This window comes from Sorghum bicolor, chromosome 1 (assembly GCF_000003195.3).
Source record: "Sorghum bicolor cultivar BTx623 chromosome 1, Sorghum_bicolor_NCBIv3, whole genome shotgun sequence".
In the NCBI taxonomy this organism is placed as follows: domain Eukaryota; kingdom Viridiplantae; phylum Streptophyta; class Magnoliopsida; order Poales; family Poaceae; genus Sorghum; species Sorghum bicolor.
Window position 1 is genome coordinate 57,485,036 of NC_012870.2, and position 26,622 is coordinate 57,511,657.

General features: G+C 45.6%; 3 protein-coding genes across 3 annotated transcripts; 1 reads left to right on the forward strand and 2 right to left on the reverse strand.

Moving 5' to 3' along the window:
* Positions 917-4,498, forward strand: LOC8055637 (serine/threonine-protein kinase D6PK). The gene is made up of 2 exons (XM_002464878.2): positions 917-2,419; positions 3,349-4,498. Exons 1-2 carry the CDS (start codon positions 1,350-1,352, stop codon positions 4,247-4,249), a joined length of 1,971 nt encoding a protein of 656 aa, XP_002464923.1. The 5' UTR covers positions 917-1,349; the 3' UTR covers positions 4,250-4,498.
* Positions 4,637-5,732, reverse strand: LOC8058069 (protein BRANCHLESS TRICHOME). The gene has a single exon (XM_002467436.2). The coding sequence runs from the start codon at positions 5,595-5,597 to the stop codon at positions 4,665-4,667; it is 933 nt and encodes a 310-aa protein (XP_002467481.1). The 5' UTR covers positions 5,598-5,732; the 3' UTR covers positions 4,637-4,664.
* Positions 11,259-15,480, reverse strand: LOC8055638. The gene is made up of 4 exons (XM_002467437.2): positions 14,162-15,480; positions 13,835-14,022; positions 12,511-12,734; positions 11,259-12,420 (listed from the first exon to the last, which is right to left on the reverse strand). The coding sequence occupies exons 1-4, from the start codon at positions 15,306-15,308 to the stop codon at positions 11,622-11,624; spliced, it is 2,358 nt and encodes a 785-aa protein (XP_002467482.1). The 5' UTR covers positions 15,309-15,480; the 3' UTR covers positions 11,259-11,621.

The following is a 26,622-nucleotide window of genomic DNA, read 5'->3' on the forward strand; positions in this document are numbered from 1 at the left end:
GGTGACACTAAGTCTAAAAGGAATATCATTTCTTGTGTCAAAAAAAAGAGGGGTTGAGGACCTAGATGTTTTGTTTTGATAGAAATTTTGAACTTTGGATCACTTATATATTTCAGGTTCCAAGTCATCTCCTTAATATCTAAATGAAAAGCTATTCTCAAAAAACATCTAAATGAAAAGGAACAATGAAAAAAAGAAAAATAGCGTATGTTCCAAGTCATTTCCTTAATTCTCATATGCCTTGTCGTCCAAAACTGCCTCAGATCATACAAGGTATCCAAATGATTTAACACAAAATAACAGTAATTAGGATGGAGTGATTAGTTTAGTTGTTATTTTTTCTTAATTATTAGTTGTTTGTTTTGGCTGACACTAAGTTTAAAAGGAATATCATTTCTTGTGTCAAAAAAAGACAAAGGAGACAGGGGTTGAGGACCTAGAACATTTTGTTTTGATTGAAATTTTGAACTTTGGATCACATATATATTTCAGGTTCCAAGTCATCTCCTTAATATCTAAATGAAAAGGTATTCTCAAAAAATATCTAAATGAAAAGGAACAATGAAAAAAAAGAAAAATAGCGTATGTTCCAAGTCATTTCCTTAATTCTCATATGCCTTCTCGTCCAAAACTGCCTCAGATCAGCAGCTCAATGATTCCTACCAAAAATGGGACTGCAGTGTTATTCTGAGCGCTTTGATATAAATGAACAACCACCTACGAATGCTTTCGAAACAGTAGCAGCATTGCAGCAATGGGTTGTACCCGAAGTGTCCCCTACGTAGCCGTGCAGCCGTGCTCTTTTGCGTAGGGCCCTTGAATACGAGAATTTAGATCCAAAATTTCTTTTAGTCTAATCTAAATTTGATGCGTATAGCCGTGAACAAACAAGGACCTTCGATGTGTTGCAGCGGACACGAGATTATCTTTGAAACCAGCAAGCGGGCCTACAGATTTGATTGCGAAAAGCGCGGTCCACCAAAACAAAACCAAGCCCGCTACTACTAGTCTAACGGTAATATATAACGTTGCGCAAATCAAACAGAGGCGAAATCTTAGCAGCGGAAGACGCCCGCGGCGTGGCGTAGCCTAGCGAGGGACAGCGCTAGTACTTCTCTGCTCTGCCCCTCTGCCGTTGCTGCCGGCTGCTTTGCCGCTGTGTCTTCTTCCTCCTCCTCCTCGGCCCAGACCCCGACGGCACACCATCCCGGAGAACACGCGTTCTCTCTCCTCTGCTACGAACTGCGCTTGTCCTTTCCCTCTCCATCCACCACTGCACCTCCTGTCACTTCCCCAACCTCTTTTGTCCGTTACATCACACACTCAAGAAGCTGTCCGCCCACGCCGCAATGCAGCCGTCGCGCTCACAGCACGCCAAACATCACCCACTCGGAGGAGGGACGGGAACGCACACGCGCTTCCGCACCCAGGTGCTGGAGGCGCCCCTGGATCCGGGATCCGACCCTGAGTACCAGGACTTCCAGTTCCGGCTCATCCCGGAGGGGTTCGAGCTCCAGATGGGCGGCGTTCCCGTCGGCGTCGGCGGCGGCGGGGCAAGGAACGGCGGAGACGGCAAGGTGACAGCGGAGAAGGTTCTCGGGTTCGAGTTCGACAAGGTCAGGATCAGCATTGCGTCCAGCGACGACGAGGCGGACGGAGACGCGCCGCCGAGGAGCTCCTTCTCGGGCGCGAGCCACCCGCCGGAGCCGGTGGACGAGATGGACACCGTCTTCGTCGCCGTCAACGGCCGGGAGAAGCCGGTCCCGGTCCCGAAGCCGGTCATCTCGTGGGACGCGTCCCCGCCGCCGAGCGGCGCGGCGAGCCCGCACAGCAGCATCGACAGCTCCGGCGCCGCGGCCACCACGGTGACCAGCCTCGCGCCCAGCTGCACCGTCACCAGCCGGAGCGCCAAGACCAGCGTCAGCAGCACCGCGGCCAGCGACGGCAGCGGCTGGAGCAACGGCACCGGCTCCGGCTCCGTCGCCGGCGGCAGCGCGGGGAAGCCGCACAAGGGCGGAGACCCCAGGTGGAAGGCCATCCTCGCGGCGCGCGCGCGCGACGGGCCCCTCGCGATGGGCAGCTTCCGGCTGCTGCGGAGGCTCGGGTGCGGCGACATCGGGACGGTGTACCTGTCCGAGCTCAGCGGCGGGGGCGCCGTCAACGGCGGCGTGGCGAGGCCCTGCTGGTTCGCGATGAAGGTCATGGACAAGGCGTCGCTGGAGAGCCGGCGGAAGCTGAGCCGCGCGCAGACGGAGCGGGAGATCCTCCAGCTGCTGGACCACCCGTTCCTGCCCACTCTGTACGCGCACTTTGAGACCGACCGCTTCGCCTGCCTTGTCATGGAGTTCTGCCCCGGCGGCGACCTCCACGCGCTCCGGCAGCGACAGCCCGGCAAGCACTTCCCAGAGCACGCGGCAAGGTACTCATCCAATTCCTGTTTGATTCTTTGCTTCAGACCGGTAGTGTTTGGTTTGGAATTGCAAACGGGTGTGTGTGTGTGGTGTATTAGTGTATACGACGTGAGCCAATCGTCATACAGAGAGACAGGTATCCATTGTTGCACTATTCTGGTGTAATTTCAGTTGCAGTTGCAGGCTTGCGGCTGTGGGGTTAGTAATTCTTTTGCTTAAAATAGTTCTCTGAATTTTGAAACAATTTCGTTTCTATAAAAAAAAATGGTCTTCACATTTTTTAGCATTAGCGTCGCTCTCAATCCGATACCCATATGGGCCAGAGCTTCTTGTTTTAGAGGGGGGAATTAGCTTGATCAACCATTAACAAGCAATCCTAATGTAGGAGCAGGAGTACAGAACACTTAAAGTCATTCCTAGAGCTGGCAGTTCGAATTTTTCAAAAAAAAAAAGTCATGCTAGTGATAGACTGCTAGTTAAAGTTGATTTTTTTTTACTACTTTTAAAAGCAGTGCTAGTTAAAGTGGTGCTGCCTTCTTTGCTGTCCTCACTGTTTCTACCATGCTTAACACATTGATGCCTAAATTAGCATAGACGCAATGTTTAATGCATGTCTCATGCTGTAGAACTTGATTCCTAGAATAGGATAGGAACAATGTTTAATGTCACATTTGCACATTTCCATCATTGCTTCTTGCACTATTCTTGGATGCATACAACAACATGCGCAAGTTCGACACAATCATTCCTTGCCAGAGTCTGAAACTCTGAATAAACATATGTTCGTCAATCGCAATACGTGTTTTCCTAATCTAAATATTACAGATGCAAACATTCAGATTCAGATCACTGAGCACCTAATGTTCTGCCAGTCATTCAGATTCTAAATGTTCTGCCACGGTTTTGATGCGTATGATTCTTTCCATTTTTTTGCCAGGTTTTACGCCGCAGAAGTGCTCCTTGCGCTGGAGTACTTGCACATGCTTGGCGTGGTCTACAGAGACCTGAAGCCGGAGAACGTCCTCGTAAGAGAAGATGGCCACATCATGCTCTCCGACTTCGACCTCTCCCTTCGCTGCGCGGTCTCGCCGACGCTGGTGCGATCTTCCCTCAACTCCGACCCCAGGAACGCGCAGGCCTGCGCCCAGCCTACCTGCATCCAGCCCACATGCTTCATGCCCAAGCTCTTCGGCCAGAGGAGCAAGAAGAGCAGCGGCGGCGGCAGCGCCAAGAAATCCAAGGGCGCCGAGCCCTGCAGGCAGCAGCAGGCGCCCACCGGCCTGCCGGAGCTCGTCGTGGAGCCGACCGGTGCGCGCTCCATGTCGTTCGTGGGCACGCACGAGTACCTGGCCCCGGAGATCATCAAGGGCGAGGGCCACGGCAGCGCGGTGGACTGGTGGACGTTCGGCATCTTCCTGCACGAGCTCATGTACGGCAAGACGCCGTTCAAGGGGCAGACGAACCGCGCCACGCTGTTCAACGTCGTCGGGCAGCAGCTCAAGTTCCCGGACTGCCCCGGCACGAGCAACGCCAGCAGGGACCTCATCAAGGGCCTGCTGGCCAAGGAGCCCCAGAGCCGGCTGGGCGTCAAGCGCGGCGCGGCGGAGATAAAGCAGCATCCCTTCTTCGAGGGCGTCAACTGGGCGCTTATCCGGTGCAGCACTCCCCCCGGCGTGCCCAGGGCCGTCGAGCCCGCCGCGGTTGCATTGCCTGCGCCGGCAAAGCCAGCGCCGGCGCCGGTGGAGAGGGTGGAGATCAATAGCAGCAGCAAGAGGATGGCAGGAGCTGCGGCCGGTGCCGAGTCCGGAGGGAAGTTCTTAGACTTCGAGTTCTTCTAGCTAGTTTGATTAGTTGATTGACGATACTCGTTGCGATTCCAGTTGTAGGTGTAGTTCCATACTGGAGTACTAGCGTTTGGACGCCAGTGGTAATGTCTGACTGGTTCCAGTTACTTCTAAGTATGTTGCATTGTCTCACTCTGTCGCTTGTTGAGAGTTGAGACTCATCCCATGTCACTAGACACCAGTAGTTGCTTAGTCAAAGAGTAAGCCATGAAGTTTGAGTAGTCGAAGAAACGATTTTCGTCATGTCTGTTGCCATCAAAAAAGTTATATTACTACATGATCAGCACTGAAATACACCAGGAAATGTGCCCAAGCATCCTGTACTGTACCAAAATGTGAATGCCCCATACTATGAAGCGGAACAGAGTAAAATGCAGAGGTTCTCGTACGTTAGTAAAGTATACATGCACTACACGACCAGGTTCTCTGGTGCGTCGATGAGTCCCATGCCGGCGGCGGGGCTCCGGTGCCGCATGAGCACGCGCAGCTGCGCCCGCTGGCACTCGAGGTTGGACACGAGATCCACCCTCTCCTCGCGCGGGCCGCGCAGGCGCACGGCCTTGGGGAACTCCACGAACCCCTTGATCCCTCTCCGGATGTGCGGGTTCTCGCCGCCGCCGGGCTCTCGCCGGTGCGGTTGAGTCCGGCTCGGGCTCTGTTGCCCGTGCTGACTCGTCGACTTGCTCCCGTCGGGGCTGCTGCAGCAGCTGCTGCTCTTGTTGATGTCGCTGACACTGGCGGCGGCGGCGGCGGCAGTAGTAGTAGCAGCGTGGAGCTGGGCCACGGCGTCGTCGATCTCCCGCAGCTTCTCCTCCACCGCCGCCCTGGCGTCGGCGAGCTTCATCTGCACGCGCTCCTCGCGCCAGAGCTCGGCGACGCGCAGCATCCGCCGCTCCTCCTCGACGCCCTCCAGCGCGCGCTCCGCCTCCTCCCGCAGCGCCCGGCACTCGGCCTCGCCGCGCCGCCGCTCGTCGGCCAGCTCCGCCGCCAGCGCCTCGCTCAGCGCCTCTGCCTTGCGCCGCATCCGCCGCTCGAACTCCAGCTCCGCCCTCAGGTCCCTGATGCGCGCCACGCAGAGCTCCAGCTCCGACGACATGGCGCCGTACCCGTACCCGTACCCGTACCCTTGGTCGTCGACCTCTTCCACCTCCTCGTAATCGTCGGGCGCAATGATCATAGGGGGCTCGGGATCCCTGCGGTTGCGGGCTTGACAAGAAGCAGAGGGCGAGCAGCAGGATGAGAGATGGGTGTTGTCGTGCGGGGCGTAGTGGGGGTTGTGATAAAGCTTCCAAGGTGGAGAGCCGGCGCCATGATTGGCCTCCACTTGCACCACCGACGCCATATTTTGCGAGCTCGGGATCCACTATTTTACCCGTCCGTCCTCTACTCTACTCGAGAGCAGGCCGGGGTGGGACTGGGATCGGGGAAAGTGACGCGTGCATGCATGGCCCCAACCCCAAGCGTCTGGTCACCAGCTCCTCCAAGCTTCGACTTTGTGAGCTGTAAAAGGTAAGGAGATGGTCACGTCTCGCTCTCACTGTCTCACATGCATGGTCATGGATCCCGATCTCGACGCGCCGCCATCATGGTGGTTCATGATCCTCGTCGGTCGTCGCTTTTCATACGCCCGCAGCCGTAGGCTGTTTATCATTCCCCGTCTCTGCTCCTTTGGTCGGCTACGCTGATGCGGTGACGCTGGCATTGCATTGTGGGTGTAGGAATCATGTGCGCGCCATCATCCTCCAACCGCCATTGCTTCCTTTGGCAGAAGCTAGTGGTGACTACTATAGCGTCTAGTGCTTGCTCTCGATGAACCAGCTGCAGGGGCCAGGGCATCTTGCTAATCTCTGTGCTCGTTGTGATAAGTGCTGGACAGTGTCATTGCTGCCTCCAGTCGTGGTGGCAACATTGATTGTCTTTGTTTGATGGCCGCCTGCTAATGCGCTTTTTTTGGACCATCACCCAGAAATGAGGGTACAGCGCATCACAAGAAGAAGAAGTGCATGCCAGTCCTGCACTGCACGTCTGCACCGGCCAGCATGAAGACTGCTCGGAATTGATGGATCGCTGCCAACGCTACACCAGCGTCGTGCAGTTTTCCGCTGCCGTACAATAAATCGTGTCCGGATCCAACGGCCGGCCTCGCGCAACGCAGTAATAGCGTGCGCGTATATATACACGGGACAGCATGCAGTACTGAAGATGTAACGGTCACCGGACCTAATATGTGTATCACCTCGCGTCGCGTCGTACACCGTGATGTCAATCAATGGCGATGCACTCCTATCACACAGTCTGTCTGCATTCAATGTTTCGAGAAAATATTCCGTCTCTACACAAAAAAAAAAAATATAGCAGTTAAAGTAGTTAATGTAACTGCGATATTTATATTAAAAAACTTGACCGGGGCGATTATCGTCACAGCTTTTAAATTAAAAAGTGCCTTAAACTCTCGAATCCCCACCTCCATCTATATATGCTATGAGGATGAACAAGAAGATTTTTTTAACCCAGCCTAAAATTCGCTACCACACTGCCGTCGAAGTGCATAGACCAACTGATCTAGCATCCTTCTATACTATGATATTTATAATATTTATTAAAATAGTTTAAATTGACCAAATTTACAGTAAATAATATTCATATTTATGTTAATAAATATTTTATTATAAAAATATATTTCATAATTTATCTGATAATATTTATTTTTATATCACAAATGTTAGTAATTTTCAATTCAAACTTCAAAACATATGGCTTTCGAAATGTGAGTTCTTTTCTCGACGGGAGAGAGTAAGTGGCTAGGCAATCTAGCTCTAGATAAAGACGGTGTCTACCCAAATACTATGTGATGGTTTTTATACACCGAGTCTTATAGAAATTACACGAAAAATCATGTTCTAAATAGATAGTTTTTTTCACATATCTTATCTCTCCTATCATCAACATATCATCTCTCTTCCTATCTTGGTTATTGTGTCGATATAGTTCTCCCTTAATTCCAATATCACTTTACCATTTTGCTTAGTTGACACCCTAATTAATGCATATAAAAACCACTCTAGTTTCTAGATTGGGACCGTTCTAGGGCACTTTGGTATAAAAGTTAAACTTCAATTCTATACTATCCAAACAAATTGAACACATGTATTGCTAGCTAAACTAATTATAACTATTTTTTATTTCACACCCTCAACTAACAGCTAGATCACTGCTTCCTTTAGTCTAATTTATAAATGTGTTTTGTGTATGTTAAGTGTTAGACTTTATTATCTTTGACCAATAATTGAGTTAATATTTTCTCACTATTGCAATGCAAACTTGATACTATTAGATTTGTGATCAAATGTACTATTAGTAATCATAAATAATATCATGTAAAAATGAGTGATCAAAGTAATTTTAAGGAGCATGTCATGTCAGATTATGTCTTATAAATTGGATTGGATGGAGTAATTTACAAGGAGATACCCAAGCAGACCGATAGCTACTAGTACCCTAGGTATTTTGCACGTCACCCCTGTTCGCTTAGCAGAAAGGCCATGACCGAAAGTATTCTTCGCTGATTTATTGTGAGAGAAAAACATTGCTGAATGACTGACAGATTCGGCAGATAAACTCAAGTATGAGGTAACACGAGCTTCAGGGTCTATTTGATAGAGTTCTCTTCCTACTCTTAATTCTCTATAGGAAGTGATTCTATAGTAGAAAGTGATTCTCTAAAATTAACTCTGCATAAAAAATGATTTTCACATAGATGAATAAGAATAAGCTAAATTTCAACTCGTAGTCTACTAGTTCATTTCAAATAATCACTTGAAATCACTTTTCTATAAAAATATGTTTTTGTACAATTCCATCTAAATTCAGCCTTTAAGATCTATCAAACAAACTCTTATTTTGAAAAGTTAAAGCTAGAATTTTTGTTATAACTAACAAACATACACGTACATTTCAACGCAATATACAACTTGTTGCTGGGTGATCTACGGCTTAGAGATTTATTCAACAACCGCATTATCTGTTCCACTATATCTTAGAATCTGACACCTGTTGGACACTTGTTATTCTAATTCTAACTTATATAGTAGGTTACATACGCAATAGAGAGGCTCAAAGTACTGAGGGAAGTAAAAAAAAAGAAAAAAACAAGGTATAGATTTAAAGAAAATGCATTCGCGGTTAGCGTATTCAGTTTAGAGTCATCACATTCTTCCCTTTTTTTTTAGAATCTTCCCTTATTTTTAATGGGATGCGATAGCGCGCCATCAAATTCGAGAGAGAGAAGCGGAAGTACAGAAGAACTGAAAATGGACCGCTCTAGGCTTCTTGTTCTTCTCTTGATGGGCCAAAAATGCCTGCGCATCGCCAGCTGCCAGCCAACACAACATCTTGTGGATTGCACGTACCGGTTTGAACCATATTCAAAGATTTGGTCCCCCCACACTCGCACTCCCAGGCTTTGGACGTTAAGTGGGCCTCTATGACTTTCAGCCCATTTATGTGTCACGGCCTCACTGGTGTGCATGTTGCCCATAGTTCACGTACACCGGCCCACTAAAAAGGAAACGGGACAGTGCAATTGGGCTATTCACTCAAATTCGCGCCTGCTACAACAAATCTTAGTCCCTGCCTCCATTCACATTGCTGTTAGTATAGTAGATTAGACAAGAGTACAGGACACAAATGCCTTCCATCCATTATAAAAAAAGGGCACACAAGCAGAAGCAGTCCTTGTATACAACTGTTTTGTTGCATAAAAGATGCAGATCTCTACAGCAGCATTGCTGCTCAGCAATTATTGTAGATTGTGATACCAGTCCATCAGGACCACAACTTTCTTCTTCATGGCTCTGGAGTCTATGTCCATCATACATAGTGCTACTCACTTAACGACAGTGGTAAGTTACAGAAGAATAAACAGCAGCAGCTGAGGCCTGAATCCTGATGAGAGCTTGCCAAGTTGCTAGCTTTTCGTACCCTTACTGTACTCCACTAGACCACTAGTAATAGAAGCTCCTTGTAGGTGTACTGGTACTATAGCACGGCAGCCCTGTGAAAGGCGACCCAACCTATACTTGCGGACACGGACCGCCTACCTGTGAAAGGTGATCTACATACTAGTAGACAGATCACTCTTTAATTATTCGTTCCCAGATTCTCTATATGCACTTCAGCACCAGGCATTCTGGACCCTTGCATGCTCGGCCAGCCCCTAAGGCTAGGCAAAGTAATAAGGATAGAGAGCTGTTGACACTGCTGTTCGTTTAGCTAAAATTTAGCTTATGCTAAAATATTGTGAGAGAAAAATATTGTTCGTTCGCTGAAAAATATTGCTGAAGTAGTGAATTATTTGGTTATAAACACAATAGTTTGATTAATCAGACTGTTGACCGATTATTTGAGCTAGTTGATGATCAGTAAATTGCTTAAAAGATTTTCTAAGTGCTGAAAAACGTGAGCATGTCAGTTTATGCACAATGGAGTCCAGGTGCTGTACGATGATCATATATACACGCGGCGAAGTACAAGCAATACTCCTACCGACCTGGTTGTTGACGTTGAGGAGCAAAAACATACAGGCAGGATACTTGCTGTTTCTATATACGGAGTATACGCCAAGCCGTACATCATCCTACGGTTCTGTACAGGCCAATCTGGCAAGGAGTCCAATCGTGGTACGTTCATTATCCTCAAGCAAGGGAAGCAAAATATATTTGGTTTAAGTCAGATATGGCAACTGTCAAGCGTTCACGAGGAAGCTATGGCCACAGACGTTTATTGCTTTGGCTTATCGGCAACATCACAAGGAAACTGTAATTCTGAGTTTATTCTTGTGGTTCCATAGAAAGACCAGCCGTCTTATATAAATATAGAGGTGACGACCGATTGAGGGATCAATAAGCAATCGATAAAAAACACATCTATTACTTTGTCTTCTATCTTGAGCTCTTCCGATCCCATGCTGTCCGATACATCTCTCGACGAGATATGTCGGTATTTTAGGTGGCCTTGCCAATCCTAAAAGGCCCCACTGGCCCACTATGCTTCTCCTCATCGGGTCTTCTCACGAGGAGTTCGTGAGTTTATCGCACGAAGAACGATCGTCTGATCGGCATCGGCCTCGCTGTGTTTGGAATTTACGACCTATGGTCAATCTAGTTTCTACCGGTGTCTGACCCAAATCGGCGTTAACAAGAGCATTCTCAAATTCCATGCACACATGTTGGGTCCATGCCCTGGCACCCTGCCTTTTTTTTGCCCCCTTCCGAGTCCCGACCTCCGTCCTGCTATCGATCCCAACGATGGGCATGTATCATGCCCTGGACCCGTAGGTGACTCAATGCCAACTACTTTTTCATGCCACGGCGTCATGCATCGAAAGGGACGGCTGGCTTTGCCCATCAGCCGGATAGCTCCAAAATGCCAGCCTTGCTTTGCCGCTCTTCTTCTTCTTCTCCACTGTCTCCGTGTTGCTGAAGAGGGGAAGCATGCAGTGATTGCGATTCGGAAGGAAGGAAAGGCCGTGCTGCCTGCTGCCTGCTGCGGCGAGCGACAGTGTGGGACATGGCCGCAACAGCTGGCGACTAGCAGCATGCCCCTTGGTCGCCGTTCAACTTGGCCCCTTGATCCCCTATCAAAGCCATATAACTTGGCTGCATTAGCGCTAAAAGAGTAAAGACACCCAAAAGGCACGCGAAGATGCTTCATGGACTTCAGGAAGGCCCGGAACAAACCGTAGGATCGGCGTGTAAAGCCAACAAGAGAAATGGGCGCTGTTGCACACCTGGATCATCATGAACAACTAATGCAGCACGACGGCAGAGCACAAATGGTATGGTCCAACAGGGAACAGGAAGAGACCAACGCATATGCAGCCACTCCTGAGTCCAGGCAGGCAGACAGCAGCACAGATATGCACAAGCCGGCGGCAGTCCAGTTCGGAGTTCAGACCCACAGAAGACAGTAATCCACTTCAAAGAACACTCAGGTACATAATATATAAAGAAAATAGGGAACTAGAGCTTTTGTTAGACAGAAGCACAGGCTTGATTGATTAACACTAGAGTGCAAGGTGACCTTAATGTCTGTACATCATATATCTGATATCTCCCCTCGCACTTGCCAGAAAAGGGTGAAACGAGACCAATAAATCCTGGGCAAAATCACATTATCTACAACTGAAACCATCCTGACAGGGCAAAACATCCAGGGAGCCTTCTCCTATATTTCATCACTCTACTTTGAGCTATATATATATATTATATATTGCAGTTTGCCTATATAAATAAACTACTGAATCACCCAGAAAAAAAAGAGGCAGCAAACGGTCTCTTGGTAATTCTGATAGGGCGGGCAAGAGCTTCTACCGCACTGACCCAGCTCGGCGGCACACCACATCAAGAGCTTCGACCACTGTCCCTGAGAAACCAGCTATGGCTTGGAATATTCCTGGCAGGCCTGTCTGTATGTTGTTCAGCGTCATTGATCTTGTTACCTCGACGGCCTTAGCATGCCTTGTCATCTCGTCCTCCACCTTCCGACGACACTGGGCAATCTCAGTTTTCTTCTCTGCAAGAGGATCACGGGCATCGTACGCGTGGCTTTCAATGCCATCGCGTCCACTGCCAGGAAGGCCAAGGCCAACCATCGAGTAGGATTGGTAGTACTTCTTCTCAATGGACCTGAGTGAGTTGGTTTTCTTTTCTAGCTCCTTTGAAAGTGTCTCTGTCCGCTTCTTGATCTTCATCTCCTCTGCCTGCTTAGTGTAAATGACATGAACAACATTCACAAAGCTCTTGATAGCCTCTGAAGCAACAGCATCTGGAAGACGGTCCAGTGCTTGCTTCCACTCGTCACAGAAGCTGGTGAGTTCACGCGAGATCATTGAGGCATGGGCTTCCTGTGGCACACTGTTATCCACTTGGCAGAGTGTGAGCTTCAGCCAGCCATATAGAGAGCGGATGTAGTCACGCTGGTACTTGATAAGGCGGTTGAAGTTCGAGTGCCATGCCGCAACAGCAGCCTCAAGATCACGAGTTGCAAGCCTGTGAAGGTCAGATGTTGACTCAGCCATGGAGTTGTCCACCAGACCGCGGACTTGCTGAACAATCTCATTTTGTATCTCATGGAAATGGTTCATTGACCTCCACATACCCAATAGCCTGCATGTTAATGTTCAGAAACAGTTAAGTACTTGAGAGCAGGACCACATGATCTGGAATTAGGGATGTAGGAATGGACATAAGACTTACGCAAAACAAAGCTGAACAAGCTGTGGTGCAAGCTCATTGTCACGGACTCTAACAATAGCAGAGGATGTAGTTGTGGCAGCCTGTGAGGTAACTACAATCAGTGATTGCAGCTTGTTTATGGAGGCCTTGGTCTTGTCCAGCTTTGCACTATCCCTCCCTCTGTACTCCAGGCTCTGCAGAGTAGAAAGCTTTTTCTCATGCTCAATCTTCACACTCTCTCTTGCCTGCAGTAATTAAAATTGATCTATATGTCAGATACTGGCTCAAGAAACGGCTTAATGAACACAAGGACTGCGACTGTAGCAGTCTTGACACTGAAGATCCATTCCATCACTTTGATTCATCAATCCAAAATAGTGGAATGTAATGCAGGAAGCTTTAATTAAAGCTGCATAAGGTAATACCATCAATTTGTTAAAGTAAAGACAAAGATATGCTAAATCTCATTTTGGCATTACAGGGATATATTATGTCTAGAAAAAGACAATTTCTTGAGCATCTGTACCTTCATATCACAGATAAAAAACTTGAAGTCACAGATAAAAAACTTGAAGGACAAGAGTACTATAGAAATAAGTAGAGCAAAAAAGGGAAGAGAATATGAAGGTGGTGGTTAACAAGTCAATTGCAATGTATCGTGCATTCGTGCTTGCTGCCTTTCCTGAAAGTAGCTAAAACTATGGTGCAAAGACTCTGGTAGTTCCAAAGTCAGAAAATGCACCTCTCTAAAGACACTTTATGTAAGAGAATCAGATTCTCCTTTCACATTTTCTGAATAAATGTTCAGATATGGAAGAGCTTCACTCAATCCAATAGTTACAATGTCTAATCATCCTTTTCGTAAGGTTCATTTGTAGCACAGCCCAAATAAAGTGATGGAGATATCTCTTAGCAAAAGGATTAAAACTAGCTTATGCCCTTGGTCTTTGATGGATTGATAGCCCTACAATACCAAGTGAGAGTCCAATGACTGCCAGGGCCATGGGTCTTTTCAAGAGCAAAAAGATGCAGAGCTTGCCCATCTTATTCAGGCAACATATGTGCATCCCATTGTTTCCATGCACAATAAAGGTGAATGCAGAATGTGACGCTGAGCTCACAGAGCTCAGTCAGTAGCTCACATCGCTCCAGGTAATGAAGTTGGATCATTATCAAGGGGAGCCAAGCTGAATAGTCCCAAGATGTTTCACTGACAAGTAATGATTGTGACAACCGACAATTTTCATAGCAAACAACATCTCAATTTGGGTGCTGTTCCAGTACTCATATGCTGAATATGAGAATCATCAATGTACAGTAACCATCAACAGAGGAACAAAATTACCTTGACCTCCTCATAGAGCTTCTTCTCCCAAGCCAAAAGCCGCTCTAGAGTGGATCCATGGCTCTTCCCCTCCGTTGACTCCATCTCCAGTGCATTAGTGTCCAACTTATATCGTACAGCCAATGGCGGTTTTGACGACCATGTCGACGACAATGCTGATAGCACACTGTTGGAATGGTACACCGTCTCTGCAGAAGAAGAAATCAAAGTAAGTAAAACAGCTAAACCATAAATCACAAATCATTGCATATTCAGTGAAATCATAAACCAGAACAACAATCTGAATCACATTTTCATTTTTGAGCCATAGTTTGTGTTCTCTCATACTTTTGAGCTGCCGGAAGTTGCGGTCGAGCTGTGCGCGGCTGGCCTCAAGGAGCTCGGACACATCGTTGCCGGAGTCGGCTGCCTTGACAAAGTACTCCTCAATGGCCGCCACGATTTCCGCGAGAGTGCGATGGCGCACCACCATCCGCATCTCTGTCACCGCCGTGACCGTGGAGGAGGAGTCGCCAGCCTCCGACCTCTCATCCCTCCTCAGGGGCAATGGTACGGCGGCGTACTCTGACGGTGCCGTCCCGCCGTACTCCGATCTGGCCACGAACCCGCACTCCGATCTGGCCGCGAACCCGCATTCCGATCTGTCCCCCATCTCGCCCTCGTCCTCCGATCTGGTCTCCGACGTGGTCGTGGACGCGTAGTGCTCGTCGTCCTCCCATCCGCCGCAATGCATCCCCTCTGGTTCATGGTCCACCTCACCGTCGTCGTCTTCGGCAGCCTCGTCTTCTTCCTTGAGGTTGTAGTGGGTGTGGTGGTGGAGGTAGGCCCGGGCCTTCTCCTCCTCGTCAAGCTCCCGGAGGCGGCTGGCCTGCTCGACCTCGGCCTTGCGGCGGTCGAAGAACTCGGAGTCTGGCGGCGACGGCGGGTAGAAGTTCTCCCAGTCCCACGCGGACGAGGAGGACGGCGTGCCCACCGGAGGCTGCTTGCGGAATGACGACTGCGCGGGGCTGGCGACGCTGGAGTCCGACAGGATGTGGGGCACCCTGAGCCGCCGTGGGCGTGGTGCCCTCGCCGGCGCCGGTTGCGGCACCGCCATCGCCGCTGCCGGCTGCGGCTGCGGCTGGGACGGCGGGTGCGGGTGCGGGTGCTGAGCGAGCGGCGTCGGAGGCGGGAGCGATGACGACGTGGCGGTGGAGGGCGCCGGTGTGGGGAGCGCGTGGGCGGCGCTTGGGGCAGGCGGCGGCGCGGCGGCGGAGAGGAGAACGGGGGCAGTGTGGTGCGAAACGGCGAGCGAGGGGTGGCCCTGCGCGAAGCGCGAGAGCGCGGCGGCGGTGACGCGGAGGGAGCGGAGGTAGTCAGCGTGCGCGGAGGCCAGCAGCTGGCGCGCCGCCACCGCGTCCTTCATGTGGCGGCGGCGCTCCTTGCAGCGCCGGACCGTGTCCTCCTGCTCCACCTTGGACGCCGTGCACCCCATCCCCGCAGCAGATCGGAGAGCTCTCGAACTGCCTCGCTGCTTCGATCTCCCTCCCCTTCTCTCTCGTGTCCGCTCGCCTCACTTCTTCCCCGCTCCAGCTCCAGTGAGAGAGAGGAGAGCGAGGAGTGTGAGTGGGAGTGAGCTGCTTCTTGCTTCTTTTTACGCTGCACAATTTAACATTTTTTTATGGAGGCGATGGCCTTTCCCTTTCTCACTGCTTTCTTTCTGCTACGGCCGGTGGCCCGACTAGCCGTGTAAGTGGGCCACAGTGACCGACTGGTTAGGGCACTCACAACGCAGACTCTATCATGAAGTCTAAAGTTATTTATTACCTCGAACAATGTGGACTTCGAGTCAATAAAACTTGGAGTCTTATTTTTTCTACCTCTTTCTTCAATAAATAGGATGCCACATCAGCAAAATATCATAAATAATATGTAATTAATTGTCTTGGACTCTATGATAGAGTGTTGCATTGAGAGTGCCCTCACAATGCAAGACTCTATCACACAGTCCAAAATCATTAATTACATATTATTTATAGTTTTTTGCTGATGTGGCAGTATATTTATTGAAGAAAGATGTAGAAAAAATAAGACTCCAAGTCTTATTTAGACTCTAAGTTCACGTTGTTCGAGGTAATAAATAACTTTAGACTCTAGGATAGAGTCTGCATTGTAAGTGCCCTAACAGCATCATACAAAGGTGTTTAAGATTTCAAATAGGCTGTCTAGTTGATAAGTTGCCTCGCCTTAGAGCAAGTATTATAGTGGGCTGTAAGCCGGTTAAATGCTGAGGTGGAGGAGAGAGAAGAAGAGAGAGAGAGTAAAAGCGGGCTGTAAGCTTACAGCCGGCTCAGACACAAGAACCAAGAAAGTTTGTGAGAGAGACAAGTGGACCATATATTAATAGTGATGAGCTAACCATTATATGAGTAAGCTAAAAAAGCTATAGAGAAACCTTACGCCCAGTAGCTGACTGTATTATTAGCCTTGCTCTTACGCTCTTGGGAACTAAAGATAGAGGGCCATAGCTCCATTTTTTGTTGTCGTGAATTTCGAAGCTAGAGGCTTATGGATACTTTCGATAAAGGTTTATGTAATTACATAGTAACACTGATATAACCAATACATAATAAATGTTGTATTTTAGGATACGGGGAGTAGTTATTTTAGTCCATCAAGTTTGCCTCATGTTCAATTTCTTCCCATCTTGCGAGTCCTAATAATTTACTTTTACACTCGGTTTTATTCTAAAATCATCAAAGGGTGCTTTCGGTTGAGCTACAACTATGGCTACAATTGCAGCCCGTGAACTAGCATCTGCTATAGCAATAATTTTTGCAGCCGCAACAGCCGCAATGGCTATAATTGTTGCAGCTAGAGCGGCTATTAATAAGCAGAAGCGAACGGGCCTAAAGTGACCGTCTCAACCCTCGGAACTTTACACTTTGGTCTCAAATTTCATCCATGAATAGTTCATGCATGAATTAAGTATAAAGTACAAAGTTTAAGGACTAAAATGGACATTTTCATAATTTTAGAATGAAACTAAACCTAAAAAAAAATTGAGGATTGAAATGGTAATTTTGAAAGTTTAGAGACAAAATTGAGCATTGTATAATAATTGAGGGATCAAAATGGTTGTTTACTCTCTAACACATAACTCATGTTTGTTTAGTAGTTTGGTATCAGGGTGAAAACAGTTGAAAACCATCAAAAATCACTTTCAAGTTGTATATTTATCTATCAAAAATAAAAATGACACAATATCGTAAAAAAGTGAATGGTGTCCATATTTTGGTAATGTCGCAAACAAACACCGTACGATCGAAAGTACTTCCTTCGTATATGATTTACAAGTCGTTTAGGACAGCGACACGGTCTCCAAAAGACAACTTTGACCTCTTATTTTTATAAAATTATTTAGGAAAAAATTATATATATATATATATATATATACACACACACTTTTATGAAAGTATTTTTTAAGACAATTCTATTCATATAATTTTCACATTTGTAAACTCAATAATTTAAAATTTATTGATGATTTATATTCTCAATGTTTGACTCAAACCTTGTCTACAACGATATCTAAATCCTATATGGAGGAGTACATCGACAATGCTTGAAACAACCAAACGATACTTCAAAAATGATAACAAATGAACTAACAATTAAGACATAGGATTAAGGCATAAATAGTACTTTAACCATGTTAATTGATATATAGTCACATATATTTGCATTACTTTAGCAAAGCCTAGTCACTTGTTCCATATAGTTTGATTGGGTTAAGGTTTCGAGTGAGACCAACATATTTTTGTAATGAAAAAAAATAGAAAGACGACTTTTTTTAGACTATATAGCCTTCGCCTAACTCAGATTCACTAGTATAATGCCCGTGCTAACGCTACGGTTTTATCTAGAGATGCATATAAAAAGAACCAATAACTTTATTCCATAGTTTAACTTTTATACAATTATATTTGAGCATGTATATAATCTGCGAAACACTTTTACATAAAAATACAAATACATAGTAAAGTTATTTCTCGTATTAACCATCTAACATAAAATATTCATAAAATTTGGGGAAATGCAAATTAAGCAACCAAAATATTCATATCACCACTAAGATACAATTTGTAAATAACAAAAGAACAATCGAATTTATTAAGATTCACGTCTCGTATATTGTATAACCAAATATTTTGTCACATAATAAATTTAACATATCGACTTTGAGGCATGCTCAAGTAACTATGAGGCCAAGAACTGATTCACAAAATAAGACATTTTTAAGAAAGTTTTACGGCATCATGATAACTAAATCAACAAGTTACAAAACATCCATGTTTACAATTCAGAATGTGTAGAACTACAACAGCATGCACCACTAAGTAATAGCTTTCAGTTTGCAAAAAGGGAGATAAGCATTCACTCATCATAACCTCACAAGGTAGCTATGAATTAATAACAAAGTTTTCAAATATTTTCAGTTAGTGATACTGAACTCCAAACAGAGAACAAAGCTCTTGGCGACCTTCTTTTGCTACCCTTGATTTCCTTCTTGCCAATTCATATTTGAATATTCCTATAAAGGTAATAATTTGTGAGTTTTCAGTTTGTGAACCATGCATGGAAACAACCATGAAAGTACCAGCTATGCATCATGTCATACAGTTCAGTGGCAAAAATCCAAGGCCATAGTCACAAGCTCAAGGAACTCCCCTTCAGAATTGCATTGAAGCACTTGCTCAAGGGAAGAGGTCATCGAGGACTCTTCTTCTATAACTTCCCTGAACCATGCCTGTCCAATTTGATAAACTAAAGTTCCAATTCATGTAGTCGGACAGTGTGGATGGTTGCGTGACTGGAGTGGATGTGCGGCGCGCTTGACAACTTGGGCTTGCTGGACTGTGTGCTCCTAAGGCGTGCGACGTGTAGAGAAATGAGGACTAAGAGTTATAGATGGCCATGCAGCCCGTGGCCCGTTGGCCCGGCCCGGGCACGGCACGACAACTACCGGGCCCAGGCCGGCACGGCCCGAGGCACCGGGCCATGCCTGGGCCGCCACCGTGGCCCGTGGCACGGCTTAGGCACGACCCGACGGCCCGATGTTTAATGTCCCAGTAAAAAATATACCTTTTTAATTTAAAAAAAAGAAAATATAGGTCTGTTTGCCCATCCATCCATCCTAATTGGCCTGTTAAGAAATGTAGCTTGCTAATTCTAAATAAAAAAATATAGGTCTGCTACTGGCCTGGCACGACCTTGGCCCGGTGGCCCGCCGTGCCTTCGGGCCGGCCCGACGGTCCGCGGGCCGTGCCTTGGGCCATATCCCCGGCACGAGGCACGGTGATGGCACGGCCCGGCCGGCACGACGGCACAGCGCGGCCCGGGCCAAACACGGCACGGCCCGATGGCCATCTATACTAAAAGTCATGTTACTGGCCTACTGTGCCCAATCTTCCAAAGTTAAAGAGGAGCTCTTTTTTTTCATGTGCAAACACACACAAATCCACACCAAACACACACCCTACGCACATACTCTTAGTATTGAGATCTACGTCTACACATACCTTTTTAATTTAAAAAAAATAAAATATATGTCTATTGGCCCATCCATCCATCCTAATTGGCCGTTAAGAAATGTAGCTTGTTAATTCTAAATAAAAAAAATATAGGTCTGCTACTGGCCTAGCACGACCTTGGCCCGGTGGCCCGCCGTGCCTTCGGGCCGGCCCGACGGTCCGCGGGCCGTGCCTTGGGCCATATCTCCGGCACGAGGCACGGTGATGGCACGGTCCGGCCGGCACGACGGCACAGCGTGCCCCGGGGCAAACACGGCACGGCCCGATGGCTATCTATACTAAGAGTCATGTTAGTGGCCTACTGGGCCTAATCTTCCAAAGTTAAAGAGGAGCTCTTTTTTTTCATGTGCAAACACACACAAATCCACACCAAACACACACCCTACGCACATACTCTTAGTATTGAGATCTAAGTCTACACATAGTTTGAAGATCACGCCCATAGCGAGATCGACAGAGTCACCAAGGGCTCCATAGACGACGGGCTCTGACCATTGTGGCACCACGTGTGGAGGCAATATAATTTATTTGAGGACACGCCCTGAAATACCCGAGTTACGGTCCCAGGGATCGAACTCGGGCGGCAGCACTCACACCTGGAGAAGCTAGCCATTGAGCTACGCGTTTGTTCTCACAGAGGAGCTTTTTTTTTTCCTGAGAAAGCGGTATAATATCATATGTATTTTACCACATAAATACGATAACACACTTATGTCAGTTTCAAGGCACGATTTTACCTCTCACTTTCCAAGACATGAAACCTAACAATTAAGGATCACTCTCAGTGCAAACTTTCATTGCAAGTTTCATGGTTCATTTTAGCCTTTTCCGTAGATCCCATTGGAGTCTCTCTCACCTCTCTCTTCCCCACCACTGTGTCCGACGAGATTGTTCTCCACCACAGCTGGTGGAGCCCCACGTCCGATGGCTAGAGGAGCCCGTGGTGTGGCAGAGCTCGTGCCCGGCGGCGTGGCAGCTCGTGCTCACCCAAGGCGAAGCTTGCACCCACCCACGCGGCCGAGCTCGCGCCCGCTCGGCGATGGAGGACCTTGCCCCTACGCCAGAGGAGCTTGGGATGGACGGAGGAGGAGCCTGCGACCGCACGACGGCTCGTGATGGCAGCGGACTCGCGATGGGGCACCTCGCGCCCGCGCAGTGGCTTGCGACCGCGTCGGACTTGCGACGGCGCTAGATGAAATGTGAAAATTGCTCTCGGTGCTGTTTCATTCTTGTTTCCAACCTTTTGGAAATCATGTTTCGCCAGGATGAAACGTTTCCCTTCTCTCTCATTCTAGTTTCATGCAAAAATTTGATGTGGCATCATATTTAATGTTCATAAAATCTCCCTACAAAATCTTATTGAAATCGACCTTACAAAGTCGGGGAGCCTAAAAAAAAAGATCAAACTTATAAATAAAACTGGGACTTATATTTTCTTATTATATATATTTTAGGATTAAAGACGTTATTTTTCAGTGGCAGGCAACAACTTAACATAAAGGTGTCTAGGGTGATTTATTAAACCTCAGGATCTCTCAATCTTTCTAGTATTATCTAGAGTGTATATATAGCATCAATTTATTATATTCTTCCTCTTAAAATAAATAAAATTATAAATTCATACTAATATAGACCCCCTCCTGCCTCCGGCACTGGTGGTAAATACCTTTATCATACCACTACCTTCCTACCTTTATTTACAGTTATCGTTGGTGCTTTTGTTTTAGTGAAGAATATTGTAAAACCTCGGAGACAAGTAACCGATATCTTCAAGTTCCGCTTGCATCCCTAGTTTGGTACTCCTCACTCTTTCAAGGTGTTACAATTTCTACTTAGTGTAAACCAAATTATAAAGTTAACTAAATTTATATGAAATATGTTAATATTATAAATAAGCATTATTAGATTAAGCTTATAGCCTTATAGGGTTGAGGGCCTTGTTCAGTTCCTAAAAAATTTTGGTTTCATGTATGGAAAAAGTCTACATAACCCCCAAACTATCAAGGGTGAACTACTTCACCCCCCGAACTATAAAACCGGATATTCTACCCCCTGAACTTTCAAAACCGGTCAAATAACCCGTTTTGGATGGTGATTTTGTCTTTTTCTTTTTTATTTATTTCCGCTAAATCTTTAAAAAATTATAAAAAAATCATAAAATGGAAAGTTTAATTTTTTTGGACTCCTGATGAGTTGATCTACACAGTGAATATATAATATGGTATACTTTAGTACAAAATTTTTACTGTAGCTTTAAATCTATGTTTTTCTGTAATTAATTTGAATAATTCATATATGCAGTTCCTGTGGTCCAATTGTGGTAAAAGTTTTATGGTGGGCTCATTATTGTATGCTTGAACTATGATAAAAATTTCATACTCATTGGATCAAGTATAACTTAGTTATAAATAAAGCATAGATTTAACAAAAATAAAGCTAAATAAAGGTCTTGTTTAGTTACTCACCAAAACCTAAAATTTTTCAAGATTCTCTGTCACATCAAATCTTTGAACACATGCATTAATCATTAAATATAGTCAAAAATAAAAACTAATTATACAGTTTATCTGTAATTTGCGAGACCAATCTTTTGAGCATAGTTAGTCTATGATTGGATAATATTTGCAAACAAAAATGCTACAGTGCTCATTTTTCAAAAAAAAAAAATTTTATACTAGGCCTAAGTCAGTGGCTCAGTGCAGATTTGCAGAATCATTTGTCAGAAATTAACAGCATCAACGTGCGTGAGGCTGGGATTACGATTGGAGTATCACTTACCGGACCTAACTAAAAGCCTGCCCCTGTCTTCACCACACCAGATTGCACGCATTAAACAAAGAAAAAAAAACTATTGACGACAGGGAAAGCACTCGACAGTGTACGGGCATCGCGGCGAGGACGACCTACCCAAACCTCTGCACTGCAGCTTCTTGCTTGCTTTTGGGGTCGTCGGTCGCTGGGTTAATTTTAATTTTCCCCCAGCCCAGACCCCCACGTTGAGACGAGACGGCCCGGGGAAGCTGCCATCGGAGTTGGGTAGCGCAACGCAAGTGGTGGCCGGGACTTGGCCACGCTTGGAAGCACGATCTTGGTCGGTTCCCTTCTTTAATCACCGTGTCGGCGGGCGCCTTTCCCTGTTCATTCATCTCGATCGATGCGGGACGGGGCTGCTTGCTCCAACAGCGGCTAGCTCCGGAACTGTAAAAAGCCTGGGGGACGAGGTGAAGACGACGATGCGTGTGCTTGAAGGCAGCGTACGGGCGACACTCAACTCGATCCCGTCCCACCCATGCCCATGCCTGTTGCGTGGTCTTGTGGTAGGATTCGGAGATGTGGCACGCACCGCCGCTGCCAAGTGCCAAGCCAACGATCAAAACCGTGCCGGATGCCAACGCCCCTGAATGAAGAGGGAGGATGCTGCATGCCAGCCCGTTCACTTATCTGATAAACTGTATTTTTTTTCTCTAACTAATAGTGTTTTTATCTAAGAATAAATCTATAAATAATACTTTTAGCCATGACTTTTCACACCAGCAAACGTCGCCTGGCATGGGGATACAGCTGTACCTCCAAAATTTTTAAAGGAATACTTGATATGTATACTTCTATAGTATTATATTATATGTATTTAGAATACTTTAGCAAATAGCAATATCTTAAGTTTAAGTGCTCATCTGAGAGAGCAATTGAGCAAGCAACCTGCAACGCTATAATAGCACTCTTCTTTCCGAAGTCTTAGAAGCAAAAATGAACCAAAGCACATAGCACAAATATGAAATAAAAATGATAGAAGTTATAAAAGATATAGTTTTTTTGAGACATGGTATTATAGTTTTAATTTGTGAAGTTTGAATTGTAATCATGTTTAACAATCTGACATTTTTTGAGAAAAAATGTGTGCAGATTACTCGATAAATAAGTAGTTTTACTTTTGTAGAACATCATGGCATTAGGAGCAACAATGATCTAGCTTTTTAGTGGACTACTCGATAAAGCGCAATAGACATCTTCATCCACTCTGAATCTGCAAGGAACTCATAAGCTTATCAAGACTATGACAATAACCATCTTTGTATATTGATATAGAAAAGTTGGTGAATTGTATCCTTAGATTCATACACCTAACTATTTTATCATCATTTAGACGTTGTATTATGTCTTACCAAATTACATGGTTTAGTTGGTACCCTCGTAATTAAAATCCTAGATCCGCCGGCGCAACACACACGCCGCACGCGAGAGAAAGGAAAGCAGGCAGCGGAGGAGCAAAAACGGCCGCCAGCCCACCACGGCCGGCGCTCCATCGCCCGCCCACTGCTTTGGAGCTTGCACCATCCGTTTCCGTTTGCTGCCTCCTCTCCTCGTGCATGCAGATGCAGTCGTGCTTTTTCCTCTGCTTCGTCACCATTCCCTTTGTCGCGGCCCTGCATCATGCCTTTTTCCTACTTCTTTCTTTCCATCATTTTCAGAAATAAGGCATGACTTTTATTGCTTAGGCCTTGTTTAGTTTACTCAAAAAACTAATTTTTATTTTTAAAATTCTCCATCGCATCAAATCTTGCAATACATACATGAGTATTAAATATAGACAAAACCAAAAACTAATTGCACACTGTAAATCGTGAGATGAATCTTTTGAGCCTAGTTAATCTATAATCGGATAATATCTGTCAAATAAAATGCTATAGTATCCAAAATCAAAAAATTTTCAAAATTAAACAGTTATCATATCCTTTAGTTGCAGACCTCTGGTCGTGTGTGTGTGTATATATATATATATATATATATATATATATATATATATATATACACACACACATGCATGTACTGGTCCTATACTAGTAGTATAGTTGTATAAATCCACTTTGCGTGCCTGCGCCAGCACGTTACAATTACAAAAGCCATGATGCTTCGTACTGTAGTATGGAGTTGGGCAGGCAGATGAGACGGAAGCTACGTCGGTGGTTTCAGCCTTTCAGGGTAGCTGCTGCTCGCCTGTTGCCACCGCAACGTGCACCTGCAGATACTTATTCCTTGCACTTATATATCCAAAAAAAAAGATATTCCTTGCTGTCGGAAAGTCCAGGGAGAATCCAAAATGAAGTCGTAGGCCACAGATTTCGTGATGTTGCTTGGGCCGAATGAGAAGACCAAGATAAGCAGAGCAGAGCTGCAAGGCTGACGACATCTTTGTGGGCTGGCCGTTTCTACCACACGGGACTAGGCCCAGGAACAACACGTTTTCTTTCCCAGAAATGGCCCAGGATCATGGATCAGCGCATCTCTCTTCCTTTTTATTACAACACTGATTTACGAGTAAATTATTTTTTCCCCTTTTCTCGGAGCATGCAGTCAACTCAAAAATTATGCTCATGGAGACTTTTGTCACGGTGTGAATTTTTCCACTGTGCATTATTTTCCCGCTGTGGCACGCGTGCTGGCTGCCAGGGAAGTTACTCTTCCGCCGTTCGCGCGTATCGTGTGAAAGAGTGACACACGGTTGTTCCCCACGTGCGAAAGAAAGTGTACCCCGAGAAGCTGCACAGAGAAAAAGATTGAATAAAACCACACGCCCACAAAGCACGAGGAAACTAATCATCAGTATTTTCCAATTTTTCTTTCTCTCAATTAAGACTGGATAACAAGTCAATTTGACTCGGCTCATTCTGACTCGGTAGGATAATAAGTTAGCTTCGCTCGGCTCGTTATCTTAACGAGTGTCAGCTTGGCTTAGCTCATTACGAGCTCGAACTGACTCGTTAAGCTCATGAGCCAGATATAAAAAATACACAAAATATAATATTTATATTTATCTAAAACTTAAAATAACAATAATACAAAATTAATATATTTAATAGTAACCAGCTAAAATCTTAACTTGGCTCGACTCGTTATGATAACAAGCCGAGCCAAACCAGCCATGAGCCGAACGTCCAGCCTTACTCTAAATCAATATGCTCGAACCTGAAATGAGAGTGCTCATATTTTTCATTTTTTTCCATTTCTCTCAATAAATCATTTTTTTGAAAATTATTTTTATTTCAAAAGAGAATATATTAATATCTAAGCTTTTGCACTAATGCATATAGCTCCCACTAGCTATACTTCATCAACACCGGTTAAAAAAGGACATAATATTTTTCAAATGAAGAAGAGCCTGTTTGTTTGGAGCTTATCTGCCGAATCTACCAGTCATTTAATAATATTTTTTCTCAAAAAAATTAGTAAAAAATACTTTTAGTCATGACTTTTCAGCCAAACAAACAGACCCGAAAATCGAAATGTTTTTTTAGCGGTGTTTGTTTTTCCTCTTTTCACAAGCATAGAGTCAATTCAAAATTTTATTTCAGGTGTCCGTAGACCAGCAACAATTCTGTCCACATTGTTTATTTCTCCCATTTTGCATTATTCTTTGCTATGACACGTGCCAGAGAAGCTATTCTTTCGCTTATCATGAGAGATCGTGACACGAGATCGTTCCACGCGTGCGAAAAAGGAGAAGTGTACTCCGAAAGAAGACGCTGCACGAAACAGATTTGAAGCCACACAACACAGCACAATCAAACAAACAAGCAAGCGTTCGATTTTCCGACACGGATCATCTTCTCCCGCGACGCTGTAGAGAAAGGTGGTCAGGTCAGCTGGCAGCTACTCCCCGTTACCCACCGATGTGTATGCACGCGTGCCTGTAGCTTTCTAGTGTGGGAAATGAGCGCCACTTTTTCTGCTCTCCAAATTTCACAGAATTTGTAGGCGACAAAATTGAGACGCGAAGTAATCTGCAGTAGCCAATATGACCAGTTTATTCATTTGAGCAGTCAAATCTATCAGCAGTGTTTTCTCTCATAACAAATTAACCAACAGTATCTTCTATCATGATTTATCAGCCAAATGAAAAATGACTCACGTGCATCACCAAAAATGACTCTAAAACCATGTTACGTGATTCACCAAAAATGACTCTAAACCACGTTACGCTGCCTCTGTCCTGAACAGAATCGTTCCGCATTTGTTCAGCGAGTATAGAAATGGAGAAAGGGTGGTTTCGCAATGGATCATTTTGGTTTCTTTGCTTCAATTACGTGCTAGTAGTTTTTCCCAATTTTTACAATCTTTTTAGTGCAACAAGTTAAAATAGATTATATTATATTTAAGTTATTCTTCACTAAAAAATGTTCAGAATTTTTGAACATATTTTTATTTATATGATTTGTT

Excerpts from the sequence above, each read along its gene's own strand:
- LOC8055637 (XM_002464878.2), top strand. The coding sequence starts at position 1,350 with ATGCAGCCGTCGCGCTCACAGCACGCCAAACATCACCCACTCGGAGGA. Across the intron at positions 2,420-3,348 it reads TTCCCAGAGCACGCGGCAAG|GTTTTACGCCGCAGAAGTGC; the intron begins GTACTCATCCAA and ends TTTTTTTGCCAG.
- LOC8058069 (XM_002467436.2), bottom strand. The coding sequence starts at position 5,597 with ATGGCGTCGGTGGTGCAAGTGGAGGCCAATCATGGCGCCGGCTCTCCA.
- LOC8055638 (XM_002467437.2), bottom strand. The coding sequence starts at position 15,308 with ATGGGGTGCACGGCGTCCAAGGTGGAGCAGGAGGACACGGTCCGGCGC. Across the intron at positions 12,735-13,834 it reads AGCTCTATGAGGAGGTCAAG|GCAAGAGAGAGTGTGAAGAT; the intron begins GTAATTTTGTTC and ends TAATTACTGCAG. Across the intron at positions 12,421-12,510 it reads CTTGTTCAGCTTTGTTTTGC|GCTATTGGGTATGTGGAGGT; the intron begins GTAAGTCTTATG and ends ATTAACATGCAG.